Source organism: Panthera uncia, chromosome B1, assembly GCF_023721935.1.
Source record: "Panthera uncia isolate 11264 chromosome B1, Puncia_PCG_1.0, whole genome shotgun sequence".
NCBI classification, from domain to species: Eukaryota; Metazoa; Chordata; class Mammalia; order Carnivora; family Felidae; genus Panthera; species Panthera uncia.
Window position 1 is genome coordinate 179,806,131 of NC_064811.1, and position 19,263 is coordinate 179,825,393.

The window sequence follows — 19,263 nt, forward strand, 5'->3', positions numbered from 1 at the left end:
CACAGTTCATGGGAGCCCACTGGGGATTCTCTCTCCCTCTCTCTCTGCCTCTTCCACACACCCCCCTCAAAATAAATACATAAACTTTAAGAAAAAGGTACAAAGTGAAGCTTATAAATCCGGCAGAATGTAAATTTATAAAGAACAAATAAGAGCGAGATGTTATCAACTTTGTTTGTCTTTAATTTACCCAGTGCTGGAAAGAATACTGGCCACCTCACTCTTCAATACTAAGGAGACACATCATGATGTTCAAACACAGAAGAATAAGGAACAATAATTTAAGTCACTTGAGATGGTTTTCACATCCTAAACTTCAGTGATTACTACTGCCATGCAATGTCTTGCTAGAGAGGCATTTTCATTCAAGATGAATATGTATAGTTGACCAGGGCTTTTAAAAAGCAATTGTCTGAGGCTCTCTGTACTTGAGATTCTGCTACTGGTTTCTCATTAAGGTGATTCATGAAATTTTTCAATTAGATTCCTATGTATTTTTAAAAACCAATTTGGTTTCTACCTTTCAGCTAAATGAATGAGTCAGTGCATCATGCAGACAGGTGCGGACTTGCATATTTATCAGGTTAAATGATCCTTGGATAGAACAGAGACAAGGGCAAGGACTTAAAAGAGAACCCAAGAAGATATAACGTTTTCAAAAGAGACTAATTGGGAAATATCCATAAACAGGTGAAAAACATTTAGCCCATCCATTCAAAATAGTGTGGTTAAGCATGGGTCTCGAGCCAGACTCCCAGGTTCAAATCCTGACTCTGTCACCACCTACCTTTGTAGTCAAGCAAGGTTCTTCCACTTTCCATGCCTTTTTCACATGTGGGATAAGACAATGACAGCGGCGGAGTCCCATGGCTGTTGTGAGAATTAGAGGGGAAATGGCCTGTACGGCTTTGAATTTAACAAACACTTAATAAATGTTGGTTATTATTACTCCTAAAGAACATCCCTAACTCGTTTACAGTTAGCTTATTTGTAGCATGTTCATAAACTTGACCTTGAAGATGAACACAGAGGTAAAAATCCATGGGCTATTGAAAAGTATAAAGCGGTGCTCATTATCAAAGGGAATTAAAAATAGTGAAAAGAAAATATATTTTTAAAAATGAAAAAAAAGTGATATTGCCAAATGCCTTAAACCTACCATATAGGTTGAAGGCATCCTACTTTAATTGTTGTCGTCACCTTCATGTATTGAAGTTTCTTGGTTTTCAGACACCTACTTAACTTTACTGAATATTTTATGCTATGCATATGAAATATATAATCCATGTGCCTAGGACTATTTCTGTCTACTAGTTTTCTTTTTTCCTAAAAACAGAGAAAAGGATTGCCTATGGCAAAAAAAAAAAAAAAAAAAAGAATTCTGTCTTCCTGTCAGCTCCTTCTGCTCCCATCACCAGGATTCCGAATTATATATTCACATAATTTGCATTTTCCCACTCTTAGTTTAAAAAAAAATCAAGTCAAAAGCTAAAACCCGTTCCTTTTTATAGCAGCAAATTGCTTCTATTGCTCAAAACTAATTTAAAATAAAATCTAGTCACCCTGAAAAACATACGTGTGTGTGTGTGTGTATATATATTTTTTAATTTGGCTTCAGATCACTAGTCACTCATATTCCCACATAACACCTTTTTTAAATGTAATGTTTTCCTGGAAGAAGTGGGGATACAGCTTTATTCTTGTTGCAAAGCATTGCTCAATCCTGTGGTTAGCATCGTGCGTGTGATCTGGTAGATAACTAATATATCTTTGTTGAAAGAACAAGTGGATAAATGTATGAATGAATGAATGAATGAATGAGCAAAGTAAAACATATCAAGCCTGAACAAGCAAATATAGTCTTTGCCTGACTTTTACTTTACTCCTAAACACATTTCCTAACCATGTCTCTGCCTTCTAACATTAAAACTAATAAATACAAGTACTCATGTACTTGAGGGTTCCCCAGTAAAATACATGTCCCGACACCTAAGGTGCTTCAGCCTCAACGAGATGACTTTGTTCTCTGTGACAGTAAGTTAAGATTATAACTAACATATATTCGTCAAATATATTATGCATATAAAATGCTTAAAGGTACAGTGCCCAGCATATATATGTCAGGCACTGTGCTAAGCACATTATGTACACGATCCCATTAACATCTTCCACATCCCTATAAGATAGTAGATAATATTCTATTTTGAAGCTTATATCTGAGGCTTCAAGAAGTTAAGTAATTCCCCCAGCAGGTATACAACCAAGATCCAGACCCTTGTCTAGTTCCTACACTGATCTCTTTGCTGCTGTGACAAACTGCTTACTGTGATGAAAGAACACGAGGGAGTGGACAGAGGTGACCTCTAACTCCTGGAGCTCGTGCCAGTGACAGGCTGTGGTTTGGTGGGAAAGTTAGGACTCTGGGCTAGTATCAGAACAGACTGGAAAGAGGCTGGGGCAACAAGCCATGGGAAAAAGATAGAATATTAAGGCAAAAAAACAGTGAGAATGGAAGACTGAAATATTGGCCTCTGGCTAGAGTCATTTAATTTATCCTTCAAACCAAGACCCTTGAAAGTGAAAGGGGATTCTAGTTATAATTGTATTAGGACAACACTACAAACTGGGACTGTCCTGAGTAAACTAGGAAATATGGACACCTTTCCTGTGTCCTTCTCTTGTTATTTTTTCTTTTATTCCTTCTTTTAGTCCTCTCTTCTTTTATCTTCCTCTTTACTTTCCCTCTGTGTCTCACTGGCTTTTTCCCTGTACCTCAAGGGGCAATAATTTGCCATGATTATCTGAGATTGGGAAGTTCGCTAAGTGCCTCATATTTGAACTTATTTGACAAATGCTACAAAAGAATATTTCCCCTTGTGCTATATTAGTTATCTATTGCTGCCAGGCACAGTACCCAAAGTGCAGAAACCTAAAACATTTAATATTTCACACAGTTCCTGAGAGTGGGGAATTCGGGAGCAGCTTAGCTGGGTGATCCGGCCCCAGGGTCTCTCACGAGGTTGCAATCAAGCTGTGAGCTAGGACTAGTCATCTGAAGGCATGACTGCAACTGGAGGATTGACTTCCGGGAAAGCTCCCGCACATGGCTCTCTTGGAGGACTCTTGTTTCTTGCCACGTGGGCCACTCCATTCAGCTGCTCATGCCATGGCAGCTAACTTCTCCCAGAGTAACCGAGGAAGAGGCACAGGGGCTTGCACAACCTAGTTGTACAAGTTTCCCTCTCTCACTTCTACTTTATTCTAGTCATTAGAAAGGAGTCATTAAGTCCACGGACACTCGCATGAAGGGGGGGGGGATTGGACTCTACCTCTTGAGGGGATACATCTAAAAATACCATAGTCCATCCTCTGTCTACAAATTACTTACATTCTTCCTACATGTAAAATATACGCACTCTTCATAAGGTCCACAAAATCTAATGCGTCAGCTCAAACTCCAGAATCTCATCATCTAAATTAGTTTCTGGTATGGATGAGGCTCCTTGGGTACAGTCCTTCAGTAGAGCTTCTCTCAACCTGAAGATGTGTGAAGAACAGAGACAAGTTACCTGTCCCTGCCACACACACACACACACACACACACACCCAGTATACAATGGTGGAACACAGACAGGATAACCATTTAAACAAGACATTCTTGTTTACAAGGGGGGAAGCTGGGAAGAATAAAGGAGTCAGTGGTTTGTAGCCTTGCTGAAAGGCTGGAAGGTCCTTCATTAAGATTCAGTCTTCTTCCTGCCCACGAATAATTTCTCTACGGCCCTGGGTTGCTCTCTGGGCTCTTGGTTCTGTCATCTTAGTCATCCCTCGGAGTGTAATATACATGTGCAGCTGTGTGATTTCCTCCAAGGTGTCCAACTTAAAGCAATTTGGAAGTCCAAAGGACCCTTTTCACTACTACTATCTCTGTCTCCAGTAGTGTTTCTATGAGTAGATTTCCCTTTAAAACGTTGTGGCTCTCCTATGTATCTTATTGGCTTCTCTCTATTCAAATGCCATACTCATGAATGTCTTGGAGATAAGACCTTCTCTACCTTGGACATCTGCTGAGACACTGTGGGCATGGCTGAAGCCAGAGTAGCCGCTTCCAAGAAGGCTCGTTCTCATGGCTGTTCACTGGAGGCTTTGTCCCCTGCTACATGGGTCTCTCCATAGGGCTGATCTGAGAGAGAGGAGAACGTCATGGTGACTTTTTTACCTAGGTTTTGAAGTTTTCTACCATCAATTCTGCTTTATTCTATTCGTTATAAGTGAGTCCACTCTATACTCAAGAGGAGAATTAGCTTCCACTTCCTGAAGGGAGGAATATCAAAGAATTTGTGGACATATTTAAAGTTACTACAGCTGCATAATTTTTCAAAGTTGACTTTTTCATTTCATTTCATCTCTGGGAATCTATCCAAAGAAAATAACAAAATATAAGGGAAATAGTATGTGAGCTGGGTAAGCTATTTATGTTATGTTATGCCAGTGAGAACTTAGAAAACATACCTAAATATTCAGCAACAGAGGAATGCTTTGATGAATTATAGTATTTCTACAGAATAGAATACTGCGGAACTGTTTAAAATCATTCTGAGGCCCATGGAGTAATATGAAAAATACTTGTGATAAATTTATGAAAGAACACAAAATTGTATGTTGGAAAAATATGCACCAAAGAGAGACCGGATGAGAACATGCTAAAATAACAATAATGGTCGTGGTAGTTGGTGATATCATGGGAGATTTCTGTCTTTCTCTGTCTCCAAATTTTCTGTTACGTATTTTTCGGTAATGTATAAGTCTATGATTTTTTATTTTGCAAGAGGCAATTAAACATAATACTGACTTTCTAAGTGAGAATTCAGTGGGCATTTGTGTCCTTTTTTTATGCAGCAAAAAATAAACCACTCAGATTCATAGACAGTCTTGCAAAGGGTCATATCAGTGGTGGAAGAGGTAGGGAAGAGAACATACTCAAGAGTGGTAACTGAGAAGAATCTAAAAGGAAACAACAGAGTACAGTCGAGCACCCCAGGGAGCTGGGTACTAGCCCTGCCCCAGGTCTGATGAGACAAAGAGTGGGGGTAGCTTTAGTCACAGAAGCTGTGATCTTCATACATCTGGGAAGTGAAGCAAACACTAACCCCCACCCCCTTTATTCTCTGGCCCTCTCCATCACCTGCCTGCCTCCGACTGATTGAGCCAACAAGAATCCAGAGTTTGAAGGAGTCCCTTGATTATAAATCTTAAAAGGTGAGCCACCCATAACACAAAGAAGGGTAGAGAATGGAACTGAAAGGGCAAATGGAAATACCCGGCATGGGAGATTATTTAAAGTAGCTGGACGATGCCCTGCTTTGGTGAGAAGATCCCAAAGATTTTGAGTAAAATTTATGCTTTTATACTAAAAATGGACTTCGAAGTTTGAGGAATATACATTATGACATCCAATTGTTCAAATGAACATGTCCAGATACCACACGGGTTATGAACAGTTTCACTTCTGGACACAAACAGACGGCCCACATCGTAGGTCATGGCATCCAAATCAATTCTTGAATCTGGAAGTACATGTCTTGAACAGGTTTTATGTGCGTTTACACAGTATACAAACCAGCGGGATATTTTTGATGATGTACACACCAGTGAACCTCCTAATAAAGTTATCCCCATTCAAAAAGCAGCTGCAAACGTGGACATTTTCTTTAGCTGTATTATAAACTTCATTAAGGCAGGTTCTTTGTTGTGTTTGGTGTGGTTTTTTGGCTCACCATGTATCATCACCTATCACAATACCTCAAACTCAGGAACTCATCAAACTTTAATGAGTGGATGAATGACTGGATTTATTAAAGGACTTTCACGTGTTGCTTTTCCATCTTTTTTGTTGAGAAAACAAGAAATATCCTTAAGAAAGGTCGAAGAATTTCAGTAACTTGCTTAAGATCAAACAGCTAGTAAGTGGCAAAACTGGAATTCGCACCCAGATTTTTTGGTGCAACCGCCTGAAGCTAACGGAACTCTTTAACCCAGGTACTTCCGTTATATTTCTAATATCTGGCCTGAGATATGACCACACTCATGCAGTGTAAACATGATAAAACTTCATCTTTTCTTCGATGTCTCTGGAAATAACGTTCTTCCAAATGAGGATATTTCATTATATAGTTTAACATAAATGTACTCTTTTTCTATGCAAATGGACATTATGGTAAAATAATCCTACATTCCACTATCTGTTTAAGATAGAAACTTCTGGGGGTGCCTGGGTGGCTCAGTCGGTTAAGCATCAGACGGCGGCTCACGTCATGATCTTACGGGCCGTGAGTTCGAGCCCCACGTCAGGCTCTGTGCTGACAGCTCAGAGCCTGGAGCCTGCTTCAGATGCTGTGTCTCCCTCTCTCTCTGCCCCTCCTCTGCTCACACTCTGTCTCTGTCTCTCCCTCTCTGAAAAAATAAATAATAAACATAAAAAATAAAGATAGAAGCTTCTGTACTATTCTTTAGTCTAATGGTGGTTGTCTTGAAGGTGGTAGTGTCTCCAGGGAGAGGATGGTTTCGTCAGAATGTCTAGGAGCGTTGGTCCTGGCATTTAGGGAGCAATGGGACCAGGGATGCTGAATAAGCCGCAGTGCTCAGGACAGTCCCGCGCAATGAACTGTCTTGCCTTTAAAGACACCAAGGCGGTTCCTTTATACTCTATACTCGCAGCGGACAGCAAACAACAGCAGGCTGGGAGTCAGGTGGCCTGGGTTCTTGACTCAGGTTCTCGGATAGCACAGCATGACCTTGGGCAAGTTGTCTGATCTCTTTACTGCTTCTGCTTTTTCATCGAAAACACAGAGGACAAGGAAGTGACTTTTCAGAGCTGCACCCCTAACACTGAGTGAGCAGCAAACCTAAACGACACCAAACCGGACCAGAGTGTGAAGCGTTATACATGAAGGTGTAACTCAGATAAAATCTCCAAAGAAAACCTCACAGATGCCCTAAGTTACCTACGTGGAATGGGTATGTGTAGGCATCTCCAAAGGAGAAAGAAGTAACCATTTCCAACCTTCTAACTCTGTGATCTTTTATGCACGTTACTTAGAAACAACATCTTCTCAGAAGTCACGGTGAATGGCAGTGGAGGCAGCCAGAGCCATTTTCTTCCTCGGTGACTGCAGTCGAGTGGAGACTGGAGGTCATGAAGAGGGATTCTGAAAATCAAGATCTCGGAAGTTCAAAAATGGATTTGGGCCCTGCTATGGTGTATGATGAGCCTAGTGGGGGTTATGAACCTGTCCATCCCTTGGGCCTTCTCCCAGATTCCCTTTCTGCAGACTCCAAAATCTAGGAAATCTGCTCTTTCCTATTCAGATCCCTCTGGCTTTTCCTAGACTCTTTCCCCTCCTCTCCATCCCCTTTGCCATGGTCCCAGGTCAGGATTTTATTTTCTTGCAAGGGGTCGAGAACAAGGGTTTCTAATCTTTTCTTTTCTGTCTTTCCACTTTATCCACTATAGTGCTTTCAGAATTATGTCTCTAATGTAAATTAAGCATCTTGTTCTCCTATCAAAGAGCTAGTAAGTGGCAGAACTGGAATTCATACCCAGAGTTTGTTCTCTTGTTTTAAATTATTCGAAAGCTCTCTAGTGGCTATTAGGAAAAATTCAAATTCTGAATAGCATACAAGACCTTTTTTTTTTTTTAATTTGACAGAGAAAGTTGTGTGTGTGTGTGTGTGTGTGTGTGCGTAAGCAGGAGAGAGGGGCAGAGGGAGAGAGAAAGAGAACATCTTAAGCAGGCTCCTCACTCAGAATGGAGCCCAACACGGGGCTCAATCCCATGACCCTGGGATCCTGACCTGAGCCGAAATCAAGAGTTGGACACTCAACTGACTGAGCCATCCAAACATCCCAATATCTTTTTCTTTTCTTTTTTTTAATGTTTTATTTATTTTTTGAGAGAGAGAGAGAGAGAGAGAGAGAGAGCACAAGCTGGGGAGGGGAAGAAACAGAGGGGGACAGAGGATCTGAAGCTGACAGGGTGACAGCAGTGAGCCTGGTGCAGGACTCAAACTCACACACCGTGGGATCACGATTGAACCCAAGTCGGACGCTCAAGCAATTTAGCCACCTCCCCCCCCCCGCCGGGTGCCCTCTTTTTCTTTTGTCTTAATGAGCTGACACCTACCTTATCTTTGACTGTTCCTCTACTCTAAGCTCCCTTCTGTTGGTCAGTGGCCTGTCTGGTCTTAGATTATTCCTCATCCTTCTTCTGTTTTGCTTTATGCTCAGGGCACTGTTCTGCAAACCAAGGTTCTCCAGGCTCCCTTGCCATCTGGCTTGTAACTAAATTTCGTGTTTCTCTCTCCCCCTCATTCTCTCTCTCTCTTCTCCCTCCCTCCACTGTGCCTCCAGCAGTGGCTACATCACCTCAGTGGCCTCCGATATTTACCAGGCGACCCATCATCGTGGGCCGTAGCACCACCACCTTCCCCTTGTTCTGGGGAGCAAGTGACCTCCTGCGGTTGCCAATCTTGTGTTTGTCTCACTTCACCATGGTTGCTCTTTCAATCTTCTAACATTTTTTAAATTTAATTTCCCATATTAAGTTCCTCCCACTGAACTACCTGGTGTGGGTTTTGCTTTTCTGGCTGGATCATGACTAATCTATTCCCTTCCTTTCTAGTTCCCAAAATAGGCCTCTCAAGAGAAGAAGGCATTCCCTGTGCGAGAAAACCATCCCTTCATTTCTCCGTGATGCAAACTCTTCCTTATCCTTTCCACTTTAGCACAAATTCCGTTTTTGTTACTCTTCTAGGCACATTCCAGGCACGATGTGCTTGGCACAGTACTAAATGTACAGTTAGATCATTATTGAAAGTATTTGTACATTGGTCTCACATTGGTCCATAAGCTCCAAGGGGCACCTGCGTGGCTCAGTTGGTTGAGCGTCCGACTTTGGCTCAGGTCATAATCTTGCGGTCCTTGAGTTCGAGCCCCGCATCAGGCTCTGTGCTGACAGCTCAGAGCCTGGAACGTGCTTCGGATTCTGTGTCTCCCTCTTTCTCTGCCCCTCCCCCACTCATGCTCTGTCTCTGTCTCTCAAAAATAAACATTAACCCATAAGCTCCTTGAAGCTAGAGACCATGTTATTTAGTTTAAATATCCCCAGTACCTGAGCATACAGTAGGCAATCAATAAACATTTGTTAAATAATACACTACATGAATTTTGAAAAGTTCACGGCTGATGTTTAAGCAGCTTCAACAGTTTCATGATATTTAAATTTTGTAAACATATCGGAAACTCCAGCTATTTTCTAAGGGTTGTAGTTATAACTGACCTTTTTATAAAGAAAATTAATTAGTACTTTCAGCCAAACCAGATATTTTATTCCAGTGTTGGAGGAAGTGCTTGCTATATTTAACAAAATAATGGAAAATTGATGTTTATAACATTAGTTTAAGTCACTGGAATCTGTATTCAAATATGCGTAGTTTATTGTATCTGAGATGCTTCTAATTAAAGAATAATTATAAATTCCTATAGGTCACTATCTTTACCACTGGAAAAGTTTCATTATCACATCATATATAAATAAAGTCCAATTTAACTTATCTATCTATTAAAAATATTTCTATCCATTAAAAATATTCAAGGGAATGCTTAAAAGAATGAACATTTGTTATTCAAGCTTATTATTTGGCTCAAAGCATAAAATCCAAGATCTCTGATCATTTGGGCTTTGAACCCTCAACCACTATTTTGAGTGTTTGAGAAACAAAAACTTACATCACTTCATATTCCAGATATAAAAGTCATTGATATTCCACCACGAAGCTAGCATTTCATAGCATGATCCATTATCAAAGAGACTGACATGTGAGCAAACAGAGAAAAGTGTTATCAACCAGTGAAATAATCCAAAGAAATTCAGAATATGGAGTGTCTAAGTATCCTTGAAAATAATTGTAGACTCAAAGATCCTGAGGCATAAAGCATAATTTACACTGGATAAATTCTAGCTGTTGGAAGAACCCCTGATGATCAAAATTTTTCTACTACAAATCTGAGCCAACATGCCTTTTTTTGTTAAATGTCATCATTAAATATTTATTAGTCATTTTCCCTGTTCTTTTCATAGCCCAAAAAAAACCTGGTTAATTTTTTTCCTTTCCACAATTATAAACCACACTCCGAGCTTGATCTTCAAGTTACATTTAAAGTCTTTGCACAACACCTAAAAATGCCTCTCAATAGTAAACATTAAATATTTTTTAAATTAATATTTATTTATTTACTTATTTATTTATGGAGAAGAGGGTGTCTTGAACCAGAGCTAATGTGGGTTTGTACAGACCACTGGGCAAGACACATTAAATCTACCCTACAGCCTGACAAAGACAGAGCTGAATATAGGCAATTCTTTGAGCAACCCAATGATTATCTGCTCAACCAACAAAAGACAAAGGGTCCTGATGCCCAGTGGATGAAGACAGACAGGTTGGAGTTTTCCTTAGTGTGGAAGCTATATCTTCAAGCACCCTTGGCTGAAAAGCTAAATCCAAGATTCAGTTTTTTGTATAGGAATTTGAGTACAGTATTCTGATAAGTTTCTCCCTGCGTATCTTTTGAAAGCAATCATTTGTATACAAGCTTCAGATTGAAGAATATCTAGTGTTACCTCTTCCCCCTCTGTTATGATCCTTCTGGCTCCTTATCTTTAAACTTACATCTTCAAAGAAAGAAAGCTCCTAGGGGTGCCTGGATGGCTCAGTTGGTTAATTAAGCATCCGACTTCAGCTCAGGTCATGATCTCCCAGCTCCTGGGTTCCAGCCCCACCTCGGGCTCTGTGTTGACAGCTCGGAGCCTGGAGCCTGCTTTGGATTCTGTGTCTCCCTCTCTCTCTGCCCTTCCCCCACTTGTGCATGGTCTCTCTCTCTCTCTCTAAAAATAAACACTAAAAGAATTTTTTTTTAAAAAGAAAGAAAGCTCCTAATATTGTGAGCCTAAAAATGTTTTCAACTTTTTGCTACCCTTCATTTTTTTGTTTCTTTAATTAGAGAGGGAACTTTTTTGTTTGCTGCATTTATAAATCTAAAGCCCGACTCATGAATATTCAGACAAGATAAAATGTCTAGTCAGTTCTATCCAGTGGAACTTCCTTTGATGAAGGAAATGTTCTAGACCTTCACTGTCCAGTACAGTTGCTGCTAGATAGAAATGACTGCGGGCACTTGAAACGTGGCTACTATGACTGAGAAAATAGAATTTTTAATTTTTATTTTATTTAAATTAATTTAAGTTTGAAGAGCTACATATGGCTAGCAGCTACTTATTGGACAGTGCAGGTCTAGCCACTATGACTTGAAAGGCACCAAGGAGGTTCCTCTGTCCCCACTTCCTGTATCCCTAATTTCTCATAGTGCCTCAGCGTCCATGAGCTGAAACTGATCCTTTAAGAAACAGGATACAGAATAAAATTAAAACTATGATCCCGTCAACACTCCTGGTTGCAAACACAAGTCAGTGCCAGTTGACTCACACACACGAAAATGTTTTTGCGTGTCTACGGACCCCCCCACCCCCCGCAGAATCAACAGGAAGCCTGAAGAATGAAGCTTGAGTTAGCAAAGAATCTGATGCGTGGCCAAGATCCTGCCATCAAGAACAGTCTGCGGAGGATGCCATTACTTGCCCTGATGGCACTGGACACTTGCCAGCACAATGCGGGATTCTGTTGCCCTTGGTCTGCTAGCCACTGACCTTTCAACTCCACAATGGCCACATCAAGTAATGTCTAATTGAAGCTTTGTCTTTGTGTCACTCCTTAAAGATGCTGCCAGCCCATGAGGTGTAAACGTCTGCCTACCTTTTGGATTCACAGACACTGCCTTCTTCCAATTTGGGGGCAAGGGAGGGAGGTTAGTGTAGGCCCCAGCATTCACTTAAGTGAAAACTTTTGATCTGTTTCTAAAAAAAAATTAACCCTAGCACAAACTGTAAAGAAGTGTAAGTAAGCATGATCAAAATGACTTCGCTATACAGAAAAATGTTCTCTTACTTCTTTTCAATTTTCCAAATATTGTTTTTTTAGTAATTAATCATTAGCCACCAAAGTATCACATACATTGTGGAATTAAAATATAATTATAATTAGTTACAATTGTGCATTGAAGTTAAATTCGTAATTAATAATTGCCCTGGTGAAGCTAAAGGTCGCTGCTATTGAAATCTGAAAAATTCCGAGCCGCACGGCTTGGTGTGCGCCTGCCATCTAGTGGTGAGACAGGTGAATACCGCCTTGGTGTGCGCCTGCCATCTAGTGGTGAGACAGGTGAATACCACCATAGAGATCCTAGAGCGCTTGAAAGGCCAAGTTTGCCAGTTTTTCCCGCTTCACAGTTTCCCCAATGTGTCGACCCAATCAACCACCTATTTCTTAAGCCTTTGCAGTTATCTTTCATCATATTCCATTCCATTTCGTGCTAACTGCAAACTGTCGATCTCTGGGAGCCAAAGTGTCTCTTGGCACTACTTTGTAACCGCATTCCCTGAGCCAGGTTCCCTTTCTAAAATTGGCTTTTATTTTACCTGTGTCCGGAAACAACATGTGGTTTGGGCAGGCTACCATTCTCCCACGGGGAGTATCTTGGCCACTATTATAAAAGTGCTAATGAACACTAGCGTCACTGATGTCACGGACTGATAACTTACAAAAAGGATTTAAGTTTAGTTTAAAAAAGTAATGAAAGAGGATCATCAATATTTTTGCTGACCGCTCTAAGAAGGATGGGAAAAAAAATCCTAAGTAAAGGAATGCATCCAGATCTCAACTTCCTTCCTTTCTGTCCTTGTAAATTTCGGAGGCAGTATTTATCACGTACCATATCCTAATAGCAATATCAATACAATCCATTTCTCACATACCTGAGAGTAATAAAATCGACTTTACACTTCAAAGATGCAATGTTTCCCTCCAAGAACACTTCTGGAAGCAAAGAGAAACTATCAAGCCAGTGACCTAATAACGTTTCTGGTGCGTGGTTTTGCCCAAAAGATGACTTAAGGGTGGTAGAGGATAGACAGCATGAATGGTGGCCCGAGACTCAGGATGGGTCCATGGCTCCCCAGGCTTGGTTGCCACGTTATTCTTGATTCACACTCTGAAAGGAAGCAAGTGGACATTTTAATCTGGCTCTGGAAGAAGGAGGAAGATTCGGAGTCTTAACAATGATAGTAAAATAGATTTGAGACTGGGGACTACAGAATGAGGGGGAGTGGTTCAAAGTACTTGACTGGAGACAGAAGAGGAAAATCAAGTTTCCTCTGTGGGAACAGGGTCTGATAATAGAGATTTTGAAATTTTGGAGGTGAATGACTTTGATAAACTACTGAGTGGGTGGAGCATGTAGGCAGAGGCCTGGTAAGGATGGAATTATCGTTCTTAGGGTCTGGCTGGGCCTGGTAAGGAAGCCTTTCTCTTCTTCTTGTGTGCCCCCTTTGGCTTCCTGCTTGCCTGGCCATTCCCTTTCTGTTAGTGTTGCCCTCTCCTTCTTTAGCTGTAGCTGACTCTCTTTTTTATAAATGGCCACAGCAGTTTTATCAAAATTATCACATGAAATTCACAATTTGATGTAATGATTGAATATCTAAAATTTGTGAGTTGAACCTTCTGTACTTCTAGTGAAAGAGTCTCTAGTGAAGTTTCTTAATTGTCTATGACCTTCAAATTGTCTTCCTGTTGATGCACAGCCTTAAACAAGGCAAAAAAAAAAAAAAAATCAAAGCCTCTCTATTCTGAAATTAAAGCTTCACCTCCACTCTTACTAGATCCTAACATCTAGAGATTGGGTACTCAACCCAAAAGCTTACGTTTGTGAATGCATGCTTATGCCTGCCTAATTAGAGCCTAGGCAGAGATAAGTCTTGTCATCGTGTGACTTTGGAGATGATTATTCCTGGGCTACATTCTTTTTTTTTTTTTCTTTTTTAAGATAAGAGTGATATCCTTGAAGAACCCAGTAATAGTAGTATTCTTAAAATGGCTAAAAGGAGGTTGGGATTATTCCGCAAATATTTATTACAAATGAGAACACTTAACATTTTAGATACGTAGTAACAATGTAGGCTCCTTCAAAGATGTTACACCTACACATTCTTCCAAAGGGATAAAAGATATGTCAACTGTGTGATCCTATTCCATTTTGGACCTCCAGACCCTGGTAAAACGATTAGGAGAGGAACAGCATCTACTACCTAATCAGGTTCAATTTGTATTTTATTCTACTGCTCCCATATGGGAAATGTGACTTTGCATTTCATTCCTTAGGAATCATCGGTGACCTTCTTCCATCACAGATTTGCTAGTCTTGGTGGGGTGGAGTCCACGAAGGAGTCTTTGACATTAATAATGAGGCAAACGGCATTAAAATTGGCCCTCAGCACGCTGCTGCTAATGCGACACACGCAGGCAATCAGGGAGGACGGCAGGCGGGGGGGGGGGGGGGGGGGGGTGGGTGCGTTTTTACCGTCTCGCTGTCCAAATGCGGCTACTTACTTCACTGGTAGGGACTTTTATTTTTTGTCTTTAGATTCTTCTGGTGGGAGCATAGGGTTGCTATTCATGGGAAAAGTTAAAGATTCCAGGGAAGTTATATTTTCATACTAATCTACCCTACAGGGTACCGAATAAAGGGTATTAGGTGCTGCACCAAAATAAAATGATTCACTGGGACAGAAATGTTCTCATTTCAATTATTTAAAATCCCACAGAAACTTGACTGGCGTTTTCTCTGCATTTTTGAATAGAAGTGTGAAGAGATGTGTGTGTGTGTGTGTGTGTGTGTGTGTGTGTGTGTGTGAGATATAGTAGCTATTTCAGGAGAGAGTAGCTTGCTTTTTTAATCAACAGAAAAATAATCGCAAAGGCAGAACTGCTGAAATTTCTTTGACTGAATTTATGCCATTCAGAACCTTTTTTTTTTTCATTCCATATGGTTGCTGTGTGGCCTAAATACATACATTCTTTAATGTTAAGTAAAATTGTGCACACTAGACATGGTCATTATGTATATAATTCAGATGCAGTTCATTTATTGAGGTGTCTCCCTTCGGAATCGGTGCGTTCAGAATCAGAGGAAGGCTAAAAAGCAAACAATCTCAAAAGCATTCGTGTTTTAGGGCTTTGGTCTCACTGCCTTTAGAATTCCCTCCACGATTTTCAGCAACCACTCCAGACCCAGCTACATGCTAAATTTAGAATTGCCGCCACAAAAGAACGCATGGTAGGGAAGAATGGGCTGGGGGGGAAAAGAGTCCACGGAAGGACCCCGGGACTCCGGTGTCAGGCGGCGGTGGGCATGGTGATGCATAATCACTAAGTAACGTGACAAAAGAGTTCAGATTCCCAGAGCAAGTCATCTGTGATTCTAACTCCGGTGATCTCTGGATGCACAACCACAGGGCTTCTTCCTCATTCCACGGTCCCTTTGCACGCCAGCAGACAGCCCCGCAACCCTTCCGAGGGGTGCACGCGGCCCCCCTTTGTCCCCCCCAAAACCGTGTAGCAAAGTAGGCTTCGTCGCCCCCCAAAACGACAATTCAGCAGGTCTGGACAATCGGCCCCGCCCTTGCTGCCCTCTGCCTGTTTACCTGGACCCACAAGTTGAAGCGAGAATTTTCCACGCCCGGGAGGGTCCCTTGCCTCAGCGCCTGAAAGCTTTCTAGTGGCGCGTCTATCCGGGTGGGCCACTGGCTCCCTACCTGCCTCGGCAGGTGAGGGGTCCCGTGCGCCCAAGGCCAGCTTCCCGGGTCGGTTCTGTCACCCTCCCCTCCCCCGCGCGCGTGTCTGCGCGAAGTGTGGCGGCTGCAGCTCCCGGACGGGGCCCCGAGTTGCGGGCGCCAGCGGGGGCTGGGGGGGCTCCCTCGCCCCTCGCCCGACGCCCGCAGCCAGTGCCGCCGACCAGAGCCGTGGCGCCCGCCTGCTCCTCTCTACCCCGAAGCCAGGCTCCAAGGGGGAGGCGGGAGGGCCGAGATGGGCTCCTTCACTCCCACCGCGGGCGCCCCTGGTGGGGGGGGGCAGCGGCGAGGGGGCGCGGGGCCGCGAGGGGCCCCGGGGCGCAGGGGTGGCCGCCCGAGGGCGCAGCGGGCGCGGCGGGAGGAGGCAGCCGGGGAACGGAGGGGCGGGGACGGGCGGGGGCGGGGCGGAGACTCCCGCCTCCTCCTTCCGATCCTCCCCCTCCTCGCCCTCCCCCCGCCCCTCCTCCTCCTCCTCCACCTCCTCCTCCTCCTCCTCCTCCTCGCCCTCCTCTCGCTGCCTCCGCCTCCACCCGGGCTGAGGAGCCGGGAGTCCGCGGCGCTGGCTCGGGGCTGCGGGATGGGGACTTAGCGCCACGGCGGCGGCAGTGGCCGCAGCGCAACCGGCCGCCGCCCCCGGGCCCGTCCCGCCGGGAGCGCGGGGCGCGGCCAGCCCGCCCCGGAGCCAGGCCCGCGGGCGGCGGCGGCGGCGGAGCTGGGCAGGTGGATGCGGCTGGAAGATGGCGCCCTCGGGCCCGGGCAGCGTCAGGCGGCGGTGCCGGCGGGTGCTCTACTGGATCCCGGTGGTGTTCATCAGCCTGCTGCTCGGCTGGTCCTACTACGCCTACGCCATCCAGCTGTGCATAGGTGAGTGCGCGCCGCGCCGGCACTGACCCCCGCCGCCCCCGGCCCACCCCGCCGGTCCCCGGAGGGAGGGCGCCGACCTGTGGGCGGCCTCCCCGCGCGCCCTCCGTCCGCAACGCGGCCACCTCGACCGTCCCGGGACGCCGGGACCCCGACGCACCCAGCGGCGCTGACACTCTCCGCACCCCGAGACCCCCGTGCGCCCCCGCGTCCCCCACCCCGGCGCTGCCACGGCGGCCGAAGCCGGCGTCCGGGCAGCCTCGCTCCGCTCCCCTCGCCTCCCCCTTACAACTCCGGTTACGGTGTCACCTCTACTCCGCCGAGTACGCAGCCGAGCCGCCCCTCCGCCTTCCGCTAGCCGCGGCCACCCCAGCCACACCCCCCTACCTCGGCGGGACCGCACCGGGGAGAACCGCGGTGCCCGCTGCCAGCAGCCTCCGCCGAGAGGTGAGGCCCGCGGAGGCTGCGCTGGAGGCTGGAGGGCTCCAGGCTGGGCCCAGGATTCGGGCTGCGCCAGACCCGCGCGGGGGATGGTGGCCTCGGCCTCGGGTGTCAGAGCTGTCCTTTCCTGGTTGTCCTTAATCCACTTAAAAAAAAAAAAAATTGTGACAGCTCTCAGGGGCTTTTGGGTGTTTGTTTTTGTCGATTGTTTTTGCTTTTATCATTTGGGGATTGCCAGTTGTACACTTTCTAGTCCTCAGGAGGCTGAAGGCGGGCGAGCCATCAGAAAGTGTTCTCCAAGACGTGTGCAATACGCAAGACCGTAGTTTAGACGTTACAGTCATAGCCGTGAGCAGGCTTCTGCCTTCAGAGGTTTGTGAAAGCTGGTCTGTGCTGTCAGAAGAGGTATTAAAAGAGGATGACCTTTCTGCCGGGGACTTGTGAATGCTTTTTTGTGTTTGTCGTTTCACCAGAGAAAGTGCCTACGTTTTTGCCATACAGAGCTCTAGCTTCTGGTGGGACAAGGAGAAAGGTTAAAGAGTGGCCTGTTTAATTCGACCTTATCAACTTAAAGCATTTCAGAACTTTCAAGACTCATAGAATCTTGTCTGAAGCCATCTTACCTCAAAATGTTGCTCCTTGTAAGAAATAGGTGTCACGATAGTATACCAAAATAACGACTGACACAACTTTTAAGAGAATTGAGACTAACTGCCCATTTCGTATAGTTTTTAAATGTGATACTATTATGTATTGAGTGTGAAAATGATTTCAGTACAAAAGCAGTGAATCTTTTTTTTAAAAGGGTTGAGTAGTAAAAAAAAGTTTGTTTTTTTAAAGGAGGGTCCGGGGTGGCTCAGTTGGTTTAGTGTCTAACTTTGGCTCAGATCATGATCTCCCAGTTTGTGGGTTGGAGCCACACATTGGGCTCTGTGCTGACAGCTCAGAGCCTGGAGACTGCTTCGAATTCTGCGTCTCCCTCTCTCTCTGCCCCTCTCCTGCTCATGCTCTGTCTCCCTCTCCTTCAAAAATAAATAAACATGTAAGAAACAACAGCAACAAAAAACAGGCGCTTATTTCCCTCCATCATCACATTAAGCTAAGAAGCTTAGCCTGATCCATTGTGTCCTATCCATCAGCAGGAAGCCTGTGAAGGCAGGCAGACCTTTTCTCTCCTTGCAGCTACCTCCATCCTGGCTCAAGTGCTATGTGGGAAGTCTTACCGTATTGGATAGATAGGTAATAGGGGAAGAATAGATGAAAAAACCATAGTTACATTGGGATCAGATTTTTATATATACTTTCTGATAGTTTAAGATAAATCTAAAATGTCCATGAAATCTATATCACCATTGTAGTAAGTGAAAATTTGACTAAGAGGGAGAATCCCTCTTTTTAAACTGCCTACATGACATGGCCTGTTATTATTTCCCAGGTGATCCAAAGTGAAGTTTCCTATCATCTCTTGTCACTGCCTGTCTGCCCGAGTACGATGCCTGTCATGTTGAAAGCAATCAATAAATGGTCTTGAATAAACAAATAAATGATGCCGAGGCCATATCTCTGAGGTTGTCAGAAAGTAGTTTTTATATTTTTGTTACTATAGAAACAAAAATAGTAATCATAGGAAAGTCTACATTGTGGAGTCTAGAAGACAGAACAAATTGAAGGTGAATTTCCTTCTATTCTAGAAACTATGGCAGTTTAGGAGTGGTAAGCTCTAATAGCTTGGATAGACAGACTTGGTTGAGTGGGAAGTTGAAATTAACTGTACAGTTCCTTTAGAGGCACTGGGAGGGGTGGCGACTGGTGAGACAGACACACAAAACCAGCCTCCTCTCCTTTCCATAAACAAAGCAAGTGGGAATTCCAGCCTTCCTCACCCACCCCCCCGCATTAATCACATCTCAGACTGCCTGCCCTTTGTGGGTTCTTCTCCTGTGGGAAGTTGATATTTACAATCAGATTTTCCAAATTTCACCTAGAAAACATTGGCCAGGGTTGGGACCAGAGGGTGGTGGTAACTGGAAACCGGAGTAGGCAACAGAATAGAATAATATAAACCGGGTGATTTACCCTAGTCCCCCTTTTACATCTGCTGTCAGCTGAGGATGACCCTGAATATAAATTACTCTGTGCCCTTTGCTGAATGAACTGCAATTTA

At 44.0% G+C, this 19,263-nt stretch overlaps 2 protein-coding genes across 3 annotated transcripts in view; both read left to right on the forward strand.

Moving 5' to 3' along the window:
• The first annotated feature begins 6,608 nt into the window (after positions 1–6,608).
• LOC125922507 (translation initiation factor IF-2-like) lies at positions 6,609–16,386 on the forward strand. Its single transcript, XM_049630091.1, has 4 exons — positions 6,609–6,799; positions 12,215–12,333; positions 15,774–16,242; positions 16,338–16,386. Exons 1-4 carry the CDS (start codon positions 6,609–6,611, stop codon positions 16,384–16,386), a joined length of 828 nt encoding a protein of 275 aa, XP_049486048.1.
• The window catches only part of ZDHHC2 (zinc finger DHHC-type palmitoyltransferase 2), a 71,456-nt gene continuing 68,515 nt past the window's right edge, over positions 16,323–19,263 (forward strand). For both annotated transcript variants that reach the window (XM_049631707.1, XM_049631708.1), the window contains exon 1: positions 16,323–16,661. In XM_049631707.1, coding sequence (XP_049487664.1) covers positions 16,535–16,661 — 127 coding nt within the window. In that variant the 5' untranslated portion in view covers positions 16,323–16,534. The remainder of the gene's footprint in view (positions 16,662–19,263) is intronic.

What these genes read in the sequence shown, in the direction of transcription:
- LOC125922507 (XM_049630091.1), top strand. Translation starts at nt 6,609, where the DNA reads ATGGGACCAGGGATGCTGAATAAGCCGCAGTGCTCAGGACAGTCCCGC. An exon ending in ATAGCACAGCATGACCTTGG is followed by an intron (nt 6,800 to 12,214) that starts GCAAGTTGTCTG and finishes GTGAAGCTAAAG; the next exon opens with GTCGCTGCTATTGAAATCTG. An exon ending in GCCATCTAGTGGTGAGACAG is followed by an intron (nt 12,334 to 15,773) that starts GTGAATACCACC and finishes CTGCCTCGGCAG; the next exon opens with GTGAGGGGTCCCGTGCGCCC.